This window comes from Muntiacus reevesi, chromosome 7, assembly GCF_963930625.1.
Source record: "Muntiacus reevesi chromosome 7, mMunRee1.1, whole genome shotgun sequence".
Taxonomy (NCBI): domain Eukaryota; kingdom Metazoa; phylum Chordata; class Mammalia; order Artiodactyla; family Cervidae; genus Muntiacus; species Muntiacus reevesi.
The window spans coordinates 21,671,567-21,687,586 of record NC_089255.1 but is presented as its reverse complement, the minus strand read 5'-3'; the positions used below and the strand labels follow the sequence as shown (position 1 = coordinate 21,687,586).

At 49.2% G+C, this 16,020-nt stretch overlaps 1 protein-coding gene across 2 annotated transcripts; it reads left to right on the top strand.

Moving 5' to 3' along the window:
* The first annotated feature begins 2,885 nt into the window (after positions 1 to 2,885).
* ABHD4 (abhydrolase domain containing 4, N-acyl phospholipase B) lies at positions 2,886 to 15,260 on the top strand. 2 transcript variants are annotated; one of them, XM_065940794.1, is made up of 7 exons: positions 2,886 to 2,968; positions 6,366 to 6,454; positions 7,805 to 8,177; positions 8,325 to 8,479; positions 10,220 to 10,331; positions 12,863 to 13,049; positions 13,857 to 15,260. In XM_065940794.1, the coding sequence occupies exons 1-7, from the start codon at positions 2,907 to 2,909 to the stop codon at positions 13,944 to 13,946; spliced, it is 1,068 nt and encodes a 355-aa protein (XP_065796866.1). In that variant the 5' UTR covers positions 2,886 to 2,906; the 3' UTR covers positions 13,947 to 15,260. The 2 variants fall into 2 exon arrangements, with proteins under 2 accessions (XP_065796866.1, XP_065796867.1); XM_065940795.1 differs by lacking the exon at positions 2,886 to 2,968 and adding an exon at positions 3,032 to 3,079.
* The last annotated feature ends 760 nt before the right edge of the window (positions 15,261 to 16,020 follow it).

The window sequence follows — 16,020 nt, the reverse complement described above, 5'->3', positions numbered from 1 at the left end:
CTGGTTGGATCTCCTTGCAGTCCAAGGGACTCTCAAGAGTCTTCTCCAACACCACAGTTCAAAACCATCAATATTTTGGCGCTCAGCCAGGTCTGCTTACCCTGAAAAGTTCTACATCTTACGGGTTTTCTGAAAAGTGGGAGATTCTATTAACCTGTCTAACAGTGATGTAGCCTGGAATATCCTGTATGGCACAGCTTCCAAAAGCCATTGACACTGTCAATCAGAGAAAAATTGCACAAATTAAAAGTTGAGAGTTAAGTTTTATTTGGGGACCTTCCTCAGATTGCCTTGAGGAACTGCTCCCAAGAGGTAAGGGAGGAGCCAGGATATATTGCAGTTTTTGCTGGGAATGGGGGGGTGGGGGGTGGGGGTGTCAGGGGGTGGAGACATGTAGTGGAACATGGAAATCACAAAACCTAGACATCTCAAGTTAGTGATTTTAGTCCTTAACTACATATAAGAATTATTCCTTAGATATGCATCTTAACTATCTAGGACAGACAGTTTCCTGTTTACCTCCATCCTGAATTCCCTTCAGGGCACACCATGGGGGGGGTGGGCTGAGTGGGCAGCCAGCAGTTGCTCTGGCTGATGGCCTGATGGCAGGCAACATTCATTGTTTACCGGAACAGCAGGTAATATTCTTTGTTTATTGAAATTATGGGCAACATTTCTCTTTTCATAACACTTAGCACCTTGGTTTGTGTGTATGTGTGTGTGTGTTTATAATTAATTAATTTGGCTGCATCAGGTTCCAGTTGCGTCAATGCAGGATCTTTTGTTGCAACGAAATGAGTCTTAGCCACTGGACTACCAGGGAAGTCCCTGTTTCTTTACTTTTGATAATGTTGTTATTAGTGCTTAACATAATGCTGGGCTTTGAATAGGTAAGTTAATAATTATAGTAACTTTTTAGCATAAACAAATGTACTAAATGTTTGAATTATCTTAATTCTTACAACAAAATAGGAGACAGAGGAGGAAAATTTAGAGATGCTATATAATTTACTCACAATGATGTAGCAGATAAGCTGCAAAGCCAAAATTGACCTGCACCCAGAATTCTGACCCTAGAAATTATCTTCTAATTTCCAAACTTTAGCATCTGAAGTGCTTCCTAAAAATGCAGCTATTAGCATCAAACCAAACTTAATGAATTAGAATCTCAGAGGGTAGGGTTTTAGCAACTTTTTTTTTTTTTTTTTTTTTGGCTGCACCTCACAGGCATGGGGGATTTTAGTTTCCCAACCAGGGTTCAAACTCCACATTGGAAGCATGGAGTCTTAACCACTGGACTGCCAGGGAAGTCCTGGAAACTTGAATTTTTAAACAAGCCCTCCAGATGATGGTCATGCATCCTGAGGTTTAGGATCACTCTGTGGTAAGAACAAGTGACAAGACGGGTCCTTGTTTGTTAGTACTACCTTGCTCCACACCTTGCAAATTCCTAGACCCCCAAGCTCTAAAAATGCCCGTTCTCTTTTTTTTAATTAATTTTTACTGGAATGTGAAAGTGACAATCATCAGTTGTGCTCTATTCTTTACTTGATCCCATGGAGTATACGGTCCATGGGATTCTCCAGGCCAGAATGCGGGAGTGGGAGCCTTTACCTGCTGCTTTACAATGTGTTAGTCTCTGTTGTACAGCAGAGAACCAGCTATACGTATACATATATACCCTCTTTTTTGGATTTCCTTCTCACCTAGGTCACCACAGAGCACTGAGTTCCTTGAGCTATACAGTAGATACTATTTCAACATAGTATCAGTGGGTAGTAAATACCCATTCTCTTGAACTTCCTGCCCTTTGATAATCAGATCAGTTTAACACTGTGTTACATGAAAGAAGAAATCCCAGACTCTCCTGAGTCTAACAGGAAGGCTAAAAAAACAAGCCAAAAAAAAACCCATCTTGACAAACCCTAGCATCAGTATTCTCCCACCCTCCACTACTAGTCTGGTTTTAAGCTTATCAAGAGGATGCCGGAAAAAATAAATAAATAAATTTAATAAATAAATAAATAAAAGAGGATGCCGGTTCCAGAGACATCGGGCCTAGTTAACCAGTTCAGGTAAGTTCTGGAGCCAGCCAGCTTAAGATTTGGCTCCTCTTCGGAGCAAACCAATCAGGACCTCTCTCCCCCTCACCACCCGCCGCCATTCCAGCTACTTAAAACCGACCCAGCTTTACAGGTTAGTCCTTCAACTTCCCTCCTGCGGGGAGTGGAGGCAGGGATCGTCCAAACTGACGGAGACCTGAGGTTGAGCCACCTTGTTCCTGAGAACCAGGCTGGGGCCAAAGACATCCCCGGGGTTGAGGAATGCTCATCTTGGCTGGCGTGGCTTAAGGTTGGGGTGGCCAAATAAAATACAAGATGCTCAGTTATGTCCCAAATATTGCACAGGACAGACTTACTCTAAAAAAGTAGTTGGTGTTTATCTGAAATCCAACGTTAACTAGGCATCCTAGTTTTATTTACAAAATCTAGCAGTCTACTTGGGCCACAAGCTCCCAGGCCCTTCGTAGGAGCATTCCACCGTTGGTACTGTGTCCACAAACATCTTAAGCATCTGCTTAGAAAGAACGCTAAGGAGAGGACCTGGGGGGCTGGGGTCTGTAATAGGGAAGAGTGTGGGGGAGCGTGCAGGGGTAATTCTGTTACCTTTTACTTATCAGAGAATGGAGGTTTGACGGAGGAACTCGTAGTTTCAGTACTACTCACCTCCCCCGCTGTCCCCAAATGTGTGGCCGGACTGCGGTCGGGGCTCAGAGACAGCTCACGTGTCCCGGCTGGCGCAGCCCGAGTCCTGCGACCCCGCCTCCCCGGCCGCGGCGCTGGCCACGCCCCACTTTGTTATCCGACCCTTTTCTGGGTCAGCTGGTGCTGGCGTCAGGCGGAGGGATGGGCTGGCTCAGCTCGACCCGGCAGGGCTTGTTTACTATGGCCGATGATCTGGACCAGCAGTGAGTTAACCTTGTCTCTTTTCTCTCTCTCTCTCTCTCTCGGGGCCGTGAACCTGGGACTGTCTGTGGCTGAGGAACAGTTTTAGACATCTTCCCGCCTTTCGTTTCCAGGTCGGCTTCCGGGGAGGGCTGCGGGCTGCGTCTGCTTGCTTTGCTTTTGCCCAGGAGCTGCGGCCGCAGAGCCGAGGGAACGATGGAAGATAACGCTTGCCTGCAGCCCGGCGATTCTCACTTTCCACTTTAGTCTCGGCGATCATTCCTCGCTCCCCTCTAGTGCCTGCACCCTGGGATTAGATTTAGTGGTGATGTCTCAGATCCCTCAAAGCAAGCGTGTGTGAACGCGGGTGCGGGGGTAGCAGCCAGCTCTGCTGCTAGTCTGCGTTTGCTCCCGAACGCGAGTCGGAGGTGTGGGAAGAGCATCGCTTAGCCCCGCAATGCGAAGGCTTGGAAAGCGGAGAGAGGGCTCCCCTGGGCTGGGATTGGTCTGGGTTAATAGGCTTGCAAGTTCCTTTAGCTTTCGCCCAGCGAGGCGCTTAATTCACCAGCAATCCTAGTTGATAGTTTTTAATCATCATTAACAATCTCCTTAATGCTACGGTTTCAGTATTAGAGCTTTTGGATTTTGTTACCGCGATCTCAATGACATCAAGTTTGGGATGCCACCTGTAGGTGGTGTGGCAAGCAGTTCACCGTCTGATAGGAACAAGGAAAAGTTGCTTGGAGAATGACTCAGCTTCCACCCAAGCCGGGGTTATACCAGAACTGGGCCTTTCCTGAATCCCGTGTTCCCCCCATTTTGGAGCTGCTTGCAAAACTAATAACATTGTGACAGGCTTGAAGGAACTGCCAAGGAGAGTGGTACTTTCCAAAATGATGCTTTCAAGAGGAAATATCTACAATGACTTAAGGAAACACAGAATATTAGAGTTGATTTTCAGTCAGTGCAGTTTCTTTTTACAAATGAAGAATCCAGTGTCCAAAGAAGTTAGACCCCAATATCACAGAGGTCTAGAACAGGCTTCTTACGCAGCACAGAACCTCTTCTGCCTCACCCACTATCAGGGTAAAGATCCCTTGACCCTAGAGGGATGAGACCACCCCAGTCAGGCTAAGCTTGTGACTAAGGGGCCACTTTGCTTCTTGTCTCAGTTCCCCACCCCAGGCCTTCTTATCTCCCCAGTGGTACTGAGCAGATAGTGTGCCAGGTGCTATTTCCAGCACTTTACTGGTAGCATTTTCAGTGAAGAAGAAAGGCGGGATATCTGAGGATCTCTGCAGAGCAGCCCATGATGCTGTTCCTCGGGACAGCATCTCTCCTGAGTGCTACTTTGGGCAGATACAAGGCCATGTGGGGTCCAGATGACATGCTCCGACTTGTCACAGTCTCTGTAGGATGGAGAGAAAGTCTGTCTCCTAAGACCAGCAACATTCTGTGGTCTTGGTGCCCGCACTCAAGCCTGTAATGAATTCCAGTGGATTTTTGAAGGGTTCTGAGTCTTCGTAGGATTGAGACTAACAGCTCTCATCTGACTAAAGCCATTGACGGACAAGTTTCAGCTGCAGCCTCAGTAATTCAAACCTCTTAAGATTTGAGTAACTGAGATTTGCTACTTGAAAAGCACAGAATATGGATAGTTTATGATCTGGCCAGGGGAAAGTACATTTATGAGAGTGTGTATTGTGCTAGGCATTATTCTGTGCTTTAATTTATTCGATCTTTATGACAACCCTATGAAGTAGATACTATTATTACCTCCCTTTTAAAGATGAGGAAACTCAGACAGAGAAAGGCTAAATAATGTGCTAAGGGCATTGTGTGTGTGTGTGTGTGTGTGTGTGTGTGTGTGTGTGTATATATACTCACCTGGCTGGTGAGTAGTGGTGCCAGGATTAGAACTCTGACCTCTGGCTTTAGGTCACACGTCCTTTCAGAAAGCAGGCAAGTGTAAAACTGCTTGTATATTGGAGTATCCATGTGTGACCTTAAAAAGCTGAGGCTGGAATGTCCAGAGGAAACACAAGGAGAAACCTGGATTTGACTTTTTTTTTTGGGGGGGGGGGGGGCTTGTTTCTCAGCAGTGAAAGCACAGAGTCCTAACCACTGGACCATCAGGGAATTCCTGAAACCTGGATTTGAGATCCAGGTCCTGGTTCTGTTTCTTTTTCTAACTAGATGTATGGCCTGTTTGGGCATCACTTTGCTCATCTGTTAAATTAAGAGGCTGGACTAGATTTCTAAGGAACTAGCCTAATCTAAAATGCTGCACTTCAAATGACGCAGCACGGTGCCCAGTGTGTAGCGAGAGGGGATTAGTAGCAGTTGCCCTCACTCCTTCACAGAATGTCCCTGCTTGACTATTCTGATGTTTACAGGCCCTTCCTATAGCTGGTAGTGTCCATCCTGAAATCCACTTCATCTAGGCAGAGTTCAAGGAAAGAGAAATATGGGGTGGAAAAGGAATAACAAAAGCGATTCACTGAGCATCTGTTTTATCCCAGGCACCTTATGAGATTCCTTTCATAGCTGGATACTCAAAGACAGGTTATTTATCAGGCCAACACCATTCTTCTCATAAATGACATTACTATGACGTAAATCTAGGGTTTTAAAAAAATTACTGTAAAACTGGTACTTTCCACCTGTACCCTGCAATGACTTAAAGTCCCCTGGGTGTAAAGTAGAAAACAAACTGCAAGCCATTGGTGGTGAGCTTTATACTCACTTTATAATCTGGAAACAAGGCCAGAGGCAACATGTGTCCTATCAGGGAATCAAAACTGAGTTTGAACCCAGGCCTCGCTCCTCCTACTCCCTGCCTATCCCAACACATCATTCAAGTCTGGACTGATTGCCTGAGAGCCCCACTGGCCACTGACAGAGTGCTCTGGACTCCCAGGGACTGGGAAGCAGGCATACAGCAACCCTGGTACTCTGCCAGGAGGGCAGGTGGCATGGGAATTTGTCCTACTCTAAAGGAACATACAGTCCTAGGGATGGCAAAGGAGAACTGAAACATTAGTTAAAAGTTGGCATCCCCCCCCCCCCCCCGTAACCTCCTTGAACATTATAATAACCAGTAACAAAGGGGAGTTGTAAAGCTCAAATGAGATTTTTTTTTTTTTAAAAAGTGAAAGGGCTTTATAAACTGTAAAGTGCTGTACACATAGTATTCTGAGTATCTGTTGAAACAAAGGGTATGTTGTTGCTAATAACCATTTACCAGAGAAGAGTAACAGTTTATCAGGCAGCCAGGGAATTGCTGATTGCCACAGGGGCGGTTTCCTGAGCCTGGGAAACGCCCTGCACCCTGATAACTCTTTTGTAACTGCCAGCAAGACTGGGGGTATCAATGTTTGCAGTATTGCTAGTGAATGTCTCTGTGTGTTCCTGTCCCAGGCCTCAAGGCTGGCTGAGCAGCTGGCTGCCCACTTGGCGCCCCACTTCCATGTCTCAACTGAAGAATGTAGAAGCCAGGATCCTCCAGTGTAAGTAGAAGGTGGCTTGTGCCACCTCCCTCGGGAGCCCCAGAATACAGGGTCTTCCCAGAGCCTGGCCCAGTGAGCCCACTGATTCCTAGTTGACAATGCTCAATGTAGAAGGAAGGGATGTCCATGATTGGAGGGAAGCAATTTGTGCACATTCTATGATAGCGGTCCCTTAACATCTCCCACGCTGTCCAGCATGCTGGTTTCTGCCACAGCCTACAACTTCACCTCAAACCCTGTACCAGCTATAATACGCAATGTGTACAAATACACATTCACTTCTTGCTTCTCTTATTCTTTTTCCATCTCTCCCTTTCTCGTCAAACACTTCTTAGAGTTTCCACCTTCCTAGCCAAGGACCAGCAATCCTATATTCTCTAATAGTACTGTTCCTTGTATTCTGCCCAATAAGCTGCCCCTCCCCATCATCCAGGTACCAGAGTAGTTGGGCACTCCCACTGCCTGTTCTCCTAGGCAGTGTTCTGTGGGGCCAGGGCATCCCCCTAGGAGCACCAGCAGCCACCAACTCAAACAAGACCCTTGGGCCCCATCTTCCCATATTTCTCATATGATCTTTCCTGCCCTGCACCCTCTGCCCTAGCCATAGCTACCCTCTCTCTTATGAGCCTGAGTAAGTACAGCCACAGAACAGTCAGTTTTCAAGCCTCTGTCTGAAATCCATACGACTTACCTCAGGTGCTCTGTTGTGTGACTGCCTTCACGCTGGCAGAGCAAACACTGCCCACCTTCATCTTTCCCTAAGAGGGACCTGGCTTGACCCTCCCAGATACCCTCAGTGAGGACACACTCTCCCTCGATCAAGCCCCAGGCATATACAAGTACAAGAGTGATGAATGCCAGAGCTCTGTGGGGTCACTTCTGCCCTGGACCCAAAGGGAGCCCAGGGAACATGATGGCCCCTCTTAATGCCTACAGATTAGACATCTACAAGGATCTTCCCTGTAGCTCAAACGGTAGAGAATCTGCTTGCAATGCAGGAGACCCAGGTTCAGTCCCTGTGTCAGGAAGATCCTCTGGAGAAGGGAATGGCAATCCACTCCAGTATTTTTGCCTGCAGAATCCAATGACAGAGGAGCCTGGCAGGCTACAGTTCATGAGGTGGCAGAGTCAGACACGACTGAGCAATTAAGACTACTAACACTAGACATCTACAAAATGTACTTGGAGTTGAACTCTTAGGCTGTATGATTAGAGAGTCGTAAAAGGAAAGGTGAGAGAGGCCAGGAAGGGTTTGGGGATGAGAAAGAGCTAAAAAGTGGGAGTCCAAGCAAAAAGATGATACAGTCAGCACACAGTCTTATCCCTCTGCCCTGCACCCCCTCTCCCCAGGCCTCCAGAACAAGTTCCTGGCTCGATATGTGTCCCTCCCAAACCAGAACAAGATCTGGACAGTGACAGTGAGCCCTGAGCTCAGGGACCGCACCCCACTGGTGATGGTGCACGGCTTCGGGGGCGGCGTGGGCCTCTGGATCCTCAACATGGATTCACTGAGCACCCGCCGCACGCTACATACCTTCGATCTGCTAGGCTTCGGGCGAAGCTCGAGGCCAACGTTCCCGAGGGATCCAGAGGGGGCCGAGGACGAGTTTGTGACCTCAATAGAAACGTGGCGGGAGAGCATGGGGATCCCCAGTATGATTCTCCTAGGGCACAGTCTGGGAGGATTCCTGGCCACTTCCTACTCGATCAAGTACCCTGACAGGTAAGGAGGAGCCACCTGTCTCCATCACAACAGTGCCTTGCTGGGAATCTTCCATTACCCATTTCCAGTTGTTCTCTTCCTGGGCAACTTAAGGTCTATGGTACCTTCAAGCAAAGAAAACTTGTCTTCTCCCTTTTCCTACTTTAGAGTTAAACACCTCATCCTGGTGGACCCATGGGGCTTTCCCCTCCGACCAACTGACCCCAGTCAGATCCGTGCACCCCCGACCTGGGTCAAGGCTGTGGCCTCTGTCCTAGGGCGTTCCAATCCACTGGCTGTTCTTCGAGTCGCTGGGCCCTGGGGTGAGTAGCCTGCAGATGAAGAAACTCTCCTCCAACCACAACTGTCCCATTCTAGAAGCCCCCCTGTGTCTGGACTCTCACCATCCCCTTTTGGTCATGAAAAATGGGAATAAGCCTAGCATTATTATTTAAAGCTGTTCATCTGGACCAGATGTCTTGGTTGGCAGTTTCAGAAGGTTTTTTTCCCCCCCTTCATCTGCATGGAAAAATCTTTTCTATTCAAGGGACAGATGGAGCAGAACTTGTACTCTGTGCCCCAAAGAGAGAGAAAGGGGTTACGAGGCGACTCTTCCTCTGCTGAGCTTTTATGCTACATGTGTGGGTTTGGGGCAGCTGTTGGTGTTTCAGCGTGGTCACTATAGATCCCATCTCTGCAGCTCACCCAGCATCTGCTTCCAGGAGAGGTCAGAACCAGAGCCTCCAGCATCACCTACAGGGGCAGGCAAGCCCCTCTACACCATGCCCTACCCCAGTCAGACACCACATCCCCACTTAGTAGCTGTTAGCAAATCCTGTGAGTGAAGGGAGCAAGGAGGTGGGGCAGCCAGAGTGCATAGATTTAGTAGGCCCCAGGCTTCTGACCTCACACTGCCGGCACCTTCCTGTCTGGAGAGGAGCCTTTTAATGAAGTAAAACCAGCTTCCCTTTATGGTAAAGGTGGGCGACCCTCTGTCTTGCACTGATGGCTTATATATACACAGTAATGTTCAGCAGCCAATTATTAGGAGTTAATTGCTAGTGGCCGAATAAGAGTTGTCTCTCTAGGCCCATCAAGAGAAACAGAATGACTCTGGGTAAAAGAGAAAAGTGAGCATTTGAGCAGAAGGTAGGAGTCTGGGGAGAAAGGAAGGAAAACAGGAGACACAGGTGCCAAAGGGTACAAAATGGGCAGAGGACTGGTCTTCTTAGGGTACCCAGCGCTGTGCACTCCAGCAGACCTTCCATAGTCCTCCAGGCAGGAGCCCTGTTCTAACCACTGTCCCCATTTCGGGACTTGCCTCTGGCCGGCACCATGCATAGACATCAGAGCTAGTAGGTAGGGGCAGGTGGCTGGCAGCCATGGAGGAGGGCTGGTGCCCAGGGGATCCTGCCATGCCTCCCTCTCACCCCTCCTCACACAGAGAGAGCAGACTGGAAGAGAGAGAGAGAGGCCAGAAGCTGCTGAGTAGGCCCAATTTTTACAGTGTGTTTCAAGTGCCCTAAACTGCTTGTGTATGGACTATTTAAAGAAAGGTGGAAGGAACAGATTTCTCTAAAACTTTGCCCTGAGTCTGAGATGCCAGTGTTAGGTTTACCTCATCACTTGTATTCTGTTACAGGCCTGAACCTGAGAGGGCTCTTAGTTTCATCCACTACCTTCAGAAGATTAAAAGGCCATACATGCTCTCAGGGAGAAAGAGAACATAGCTCAGACCATAAAAGCAAAGCATCTCAACCATGGACTCTTGTGGGGCTTGTGATCCTTGGAGGAAAGGATCTTGGGATTTCATTGAGCTGCAAATAATCTGGTTCCTCAGTGACCTTAGACTGTCCAAATTCTTTGGCAACTAACTGACTCTCATTTGTAATTACCTGGAGCTTCCCAAAAGACTTAACATGCTCTGTCACTATAACCTTAAGTTTACAAAGCAAACAAACCCTTAAGAGAAATAATGTTTGGTTAAAGTTGTTAAAACATACAATGACAGGAGTCTTTCCTCCCCACTCAAACTGGCCCCTCCACATTCTGTTCCCTCCTAGGGCCCGGCCTGGTACAGCGATTCCGACCGGACTTCAAGCGCAAGTTTGCAGACTTCTTTGATGATGATACTATATCAGAGTATATCTACCACTGCAATGCACAGAATCCCAGGTGAGGGCAGCTCTGGGAGTCAGCTCAACGTCAATGGGTTTGGACCTAAAACTCCAGCTGCTGGAAAACTCCAGAACTATCCCAAGATCAGTCTGTGCTGTATTTTCTTCTTCCACAGAGCTCTCATCCCGTTAGAGGAATGTAGGCATTAGCAGGTGTGCTTATTTCCAGAGATTTCCCCAGGGATAGGCAAAAAGGGATGGAGAAGATAATAGATTAATTAAACATACCACCTGTCTCTATAGAGGAAGACCCTTACTCTTCCCTGGAAGTAAGCAGTTGGCCTGACAGGCAAAGAGTCTGGAAAACATTTGCAAAGATTTTTTTTTTTTTTAACTGAAGAAGTATTATGAACATGGTATTTTTGTAAAGGAAAAGAAAGAAAGCAAGTCCTCTCCTGTCCCAGACTTGTAATTCCCTCATTTTCTTGTTATTTTCTGTCTGAGATATCATGTGATATTGCTTCAGAGAGCCTCCTTGTATATCTTCCTTGGCACACGTCTGACCGTACCTCTAGGCTACATTTCTACAAATAGAATTGCTGATGGAAAGACTATACATTTTAAAACTTAATGTTTGTGCACCTTGAAATACTTACTGTTGGGATAGGAATGCCTTAATGCCTTTTCTGTCTTTTGGAGAATTGAGGATATCCCCAGAACTCAACAAGCTGATGTTTGTGACAACTCAGACAGTGGGCCCCTGGCCCGTACCCTGTGATCCGCAGTCTTGGCAGCCACCAGCCAGGGCGGAGTCAGGGAGGTGATCTTCCCTTGGGCAGTGCCATGTGAGCTGCTGATACCATGAGGCACCACCTCTGTGGGGACTTCACCCCAAGCTGCTGGGAGGCATCGCAGGCAAGCCAAGATCACTGGGAGCAGCAGCATTGCCCTGCCTCATTTCAGGCCTGTTCAGTCCGAAGCTGTGAAGCAACGGGGACTTTGCATTCCAATAGCACTGTCTGAGCATTAACCTCAAATTCAGACTGCTTTCAGGCAGCGTGGGAACTGTCCATCCAGCATTCCTCAGAAGCTCAACTGATGGAAGGGCCCTGCTTAAACAGCAGTCTAGAAACTCAGTTCGATAGTCGAATCAGCTTCCTGCTCGTGACCCCTCTCAACTGGGCTTGGTGCCAGTCTCATACCCTCTGAGGCCTTGCAGGCCCACCCCTAGTCCTTTCCTGAGAGCGTTTCCCAGCCTCAGTCCTCTTCAGTATAATGAATGGCCTCCCGTCTAAGCCACAGAGTAGGTAGTCACACAACTCACTCAGGTCCTGGAAGAAGCAGAGATGATGTTGGTGATAACCAGCCGCTTCCTCCAAACACCATCACTCAGTTTTATAAGCCCCTGAGTCTTTTTGAGTTGTAATCTTGAGTTCATGGTAACTGTTACCATTCCCTTGGAAAACATAATTTAGCAAAAGAATAATATCTGGGGGGTGGGATACCTACTTCGCTTCATTAAACTTGGGGCTTTGTACATATTTTCATTTTCCCCATAATGACCTCAAAAAGTGGGTACAATTTCTCTCCAGTTTGTAGATGAGAGAACTAAGGTGTATTCTGGTTCCACGACTTGCTAAGAAAGTAGAACCAGGATTTGCAGGTATGTCTCTCTGACTCCAGAGTCCATGACTGTTCCACCGTGCTGCAGTGTCTTAGGAAAGGACTCTTTCTGGTGCCCTGTGCAGAACTCAGGCTCCCCTTCATCTCAGGGATGCTAAGGAGACTGGGGACATAACCCCCGAACAGACCAAGCCTGCTGGGTGCCAGTCACCCCAGCCTTTCCTGCTTCCCACAGAAGTGACAGAGCCGTCCAGACAGCTGCCTTCCCCTCCAGCCTTGCAGATCCCTCCCGACACGATCTCTGAAAGACCAGGGAGCAAAGTAGATTAGATTGGCCGCCATTGCTTTTCAGGTAGCACAAACTGCTGCTCCCCCTGGGTCCTCGCAAGACTGACGTCTCATTCCCCAGTCTCCTCAGTTAACCCTCTGTGCTTCTGTAGTTCTTGCCCTTCAGAGCCCACCTCAAGGAACTCTTTGACCCTCCCCTCCAGCCCCAGCCAGCCAACTCCCTAGTCTGTGTTCTCCTAGAACTCCACCACCCTTTCATAATTCTTGGGAAATGTGAAGTTAAGTTAATTCTGTAGTTCATTATGTAATGCCTGAAGGATGAGGAAAATGGGAACTCCGGGAGGGCAGGCACTGCATGCGTCTTGTTCATATGTGCCCACCCTCCGCCCAGAGCTGCCACATCAATAGCTGTTAAATACATATTAACCTGCTATGCTAGTGGACAATCCTCAGTGCCTTGGGGTTTTCACAAGTGTGTCCCTCCTACCTCATCTGTGTCCGGACCCTCTGGAGATACAGTCCTGTCTCGTCATCTTCCTAATATTTAATGAGCCTAGTGCTGGGCTCTGAGGTAAACAAAAAGATGCCAAAGATACTGCCCAAGCCTCGGAGAGACCCACAAATTGACATTTTATGCTGTGGCATTTACTCATCGCCTCACCTGTTTGGCTTTTCCAGTGGGGAGACGGCATTCAAAGCCATGATGGAGTCCTTCGGCTGGGCCCGGCGCCCCATGTTAGAGCGAATTCACCTGATTCGAAAAGATGTGCCCATCACCATGATCTATGGGGCCAACACCTGGATAGACACCAGCACGGGAAAAAAGGTGAAACTGCAGCGGCCGGATTCCTACGTCCGAGACTTGGTACGTTGCCACCAGAGGGGACAGACTGAGGTGGGAATCTCGCAACATGCAGCACATGGTGATTAACTCAGTGTAGCTCCGAGACCAGGTAGCGAAGGGTGATGGGCGAGTCAGGGAGAAAGAGGAGTGGAAAGGTTGAGATCGGGTCATGAATTTGAAAGGGTTGGCTCTCTGTAATATCGTAATTCAAGGTTCCTCACTTCTGTGTAGCCAGTCAAGCTAAAAGGCAAGTTCTTGTCCAGTAGTCAGGCATAGGGAGCATGCTGCTCCTCTTCCCCTGTAATTCTCACTCCAAATCAGAGCTGGGTACAATAGAGGCTGCCAAGGAGCCTTTCCTCCATTCTCCTGCCTCCACCTTCACTTGCTAAGGAGTGTGCTTACTTATGGCTACCCACTCCAGTATTCTTGCCTGGAGAAGTCCATGGACAGAGGAGCCTGGTGGGCTATAGTCCATGGGATCACAAAGAGTTGGACACGACTGAAGGATTTTCACTTCGTGCTTACTTAGTCTGGTGCCTCAGGAGCCCTGGATATCGAACCTGTGGATGACATGAGCATGGTGGGACTAGCGTGAAAGGAAAGATACAATCAGGTACCATAGGAGCAATAAGGATGAGACATTGGGATTCACTGGTTGCCACTGGGAAGTGCCAAGATGTGGGGAGAAAGGTAGACAGTTTTCTTAGATAAAATACGTGCTTACAGGCAACAGGCAAACAGGTTTACAAGAAAAAGAAATGGTGTGGCAGCTTTCCAGTGCCTTGAATAAAGGGCCATCCTGCCTCTGGTGGGGTCCTCCCTCCATAGGAGATCGAGGGTGCCTCGCATCACGTGTACGCAGACCAGCCGCACATCTTCAACGCGGTGGTGGAGGAGATCTGCGACTCAGTCGATTGAGCTGCTCTTCCTGGAGGACGAGGAGAAAGCCAGAGAGTTGCTCTCACCTTCCTGTCTCCTTACTTACCCCTCTGTCCTTTCCTCACTGACTAACATGTGCCAGCCAGGCGGAGTCTCAGGCTGTCCCCAGGGCAGGGCCACAGAAGAAGAAAGAGCACGATGACCCCACACTGAAGGCTGGAGGCGAAAGCCACAAGAGGCCTTGAGCTCCCCACCCCGGGGAGGAACATGAAGGGTTGTAGAGTGCCACCCCATTCTCTCCATGCCGGTATCACCGGGGGGCGGTTGTGAAGGGACTGCACCAAGCCACGTCCCCCTGTGCCAAGGGAGGGCAGCTGCTTCTCCCGGACAAAGGAGAGGCTCTTTGCCCAGGTTTGGAGTGTGTCTGCAGGGGAAGGAGGGAGGCTCCATGCAGGACATCTTCCTCCTTCATCACCCCTGGCCCCCCAACCCATGCCAGTTCTGTTCAGGGCTGATTGGGGCTGGTTCCCACTTAACTACCAAGAGCAGGTCCTGGAGCTCCTGTGACCTAAGAAGTCACATCCAAAGCTCTCGTTAGCAGAGGAGGCAAAGAGCAGGGCAAGGCATGGCTGGTCCATGGAGAAACAGCTCAGGGCCCCTGGCAGACTCTGTTTGCTAAGGTTTGAGGCAGGCATCGAGGCCACGGGGCTAGTCCTGGCCGAGGATAAGCCCACCTGGCTGCACATTCCAGCCTCACTGTACGGGGATTCTGTTTTCCTGCTCTGTGTCTCAGCCCTGGCTGCCTAAGCTGGGAACACTCAAGTGCTTCCTTCCCTGCCCCTTCTTTCTCCCACTGGGAGGCCTCTGGGCCTCCCTCTGTGCCTTGGGCCCTGAAGCCCCACCCGTAGTACTGAGAACAGTGACCCCTGATGGAGAGAAGGGAAGGCCCTTCGACCCCAAGCTGAGTCTGGATCCCCATCCTCTCTAGTATCTGCAGGGTTTTCTTGCCTGCTCACATGAACCTCTGCCCAGGGTCCAGTGGGGATCCTCTAGCCAGTAGTTCCCTGTCCTCATCAGCCACAGGATGGTTCTCACTGCCTGGTCCTCCATCCCTGCTGCCTGTCCTTCTGGTCTCCAGCTCATCTGTCCCCGACCTACCTGTCACTCTCTCCCGAGGGCTGGTTCTGGGCAGTAGGCGGGGCCTGGCCCCAGAACTAGGGTCGCTCCCACCTACTTCTTCACTTTTGTAAAGCCAACTCTTCACCAGAATAGTATTAACTCCTGGTGCTTTGTACTACTGGTCCAGCTGCCTTGGGCTCCTTTTCTATATTAATAAAGAAATGAATCAAAACCGCTCATGGTGATGATGTTTAATATTGCTCTGACAAGAGTGCTGGGGGTGGTGCTGAATTCACAGCCTCTCCTGTGATGTCTGAGTCAGAGGAGGAGCCCTGAGAGGTACCCATGCACAAGCCCCCCTCCCGCCCGCTTCCTGTTTAGTGCATCGTCCGCCCTCTGGACCCCACCCAGCCTCCAGGTCAGCACAGGTCATCTCAGCCAACCACTTGAGAGGATAGAGACTTAGGCTGAACTGAGTGCTCCCTACTTGCCCATTAAATAGCCCTGTCATCTGAAGTTCACCTTGACCGCTACCCGGACGGCTCCCTATGGCCTGTTCTGCTTGCCCTCAGTGTTAGCCACTCAGCGGTGTCCAGCTCTTTGCGACCTCGAAGACTGCAGCCTGCCAGGCTCCTCTATCCATGGGATTCTCCAGACAAGAATACTGGAGTGGATTGCCATTCCCTTCTCCACGGGATCTTCCAGACCCAGGGATGGAACCCAGGTCTCCTGCATTACAGGCAGATTCTTTACCATCTGAGCCGCCAGGGAAACCACTCATCCTCACCTCAGTTCAAATGTTCCTTATGCATTATGCAGGGAAGCCTTCACTGACCAACCCCCCCCCCCAGACGAGACCTGCACCCCTTCTTCTGTGCCTCCGTGGCTTACTCAAATGCCCCTTTGTAAAACTTATACTTGTAGTCACTTGTTTCATGCCTGTCTTTCCTCCCCAGGCCACAAGCTGCTTAAGCAATAAGGGGCATGTCTGGCG

Excerpts from the sequence above, each read along its gene's own strand:
- ABHD4 (XM_065940794.1), top strand. The coding sequence starts at position 2,907 with ATGGGCTGGCTCAGCTCGACCCGGCAGGGCTTGTTTACTATGGCCGAT. Across the intron at positions 10,332-12,862 it reads TGCAATGCACAGAATCCCAG|TGGGGAGACGGCATTCAAAG; the intron begins GTGAGGGCAGCT and ends TGGCTTTTCCAG. Across the intron at positions 13,050-13,856 it reads ATTCCTACGTCCGAGACTTG|GAGATCGAGGGTGCCTCGCA; the intron begins GTACGTTGCCAC and ends CTCCCTCCATAG.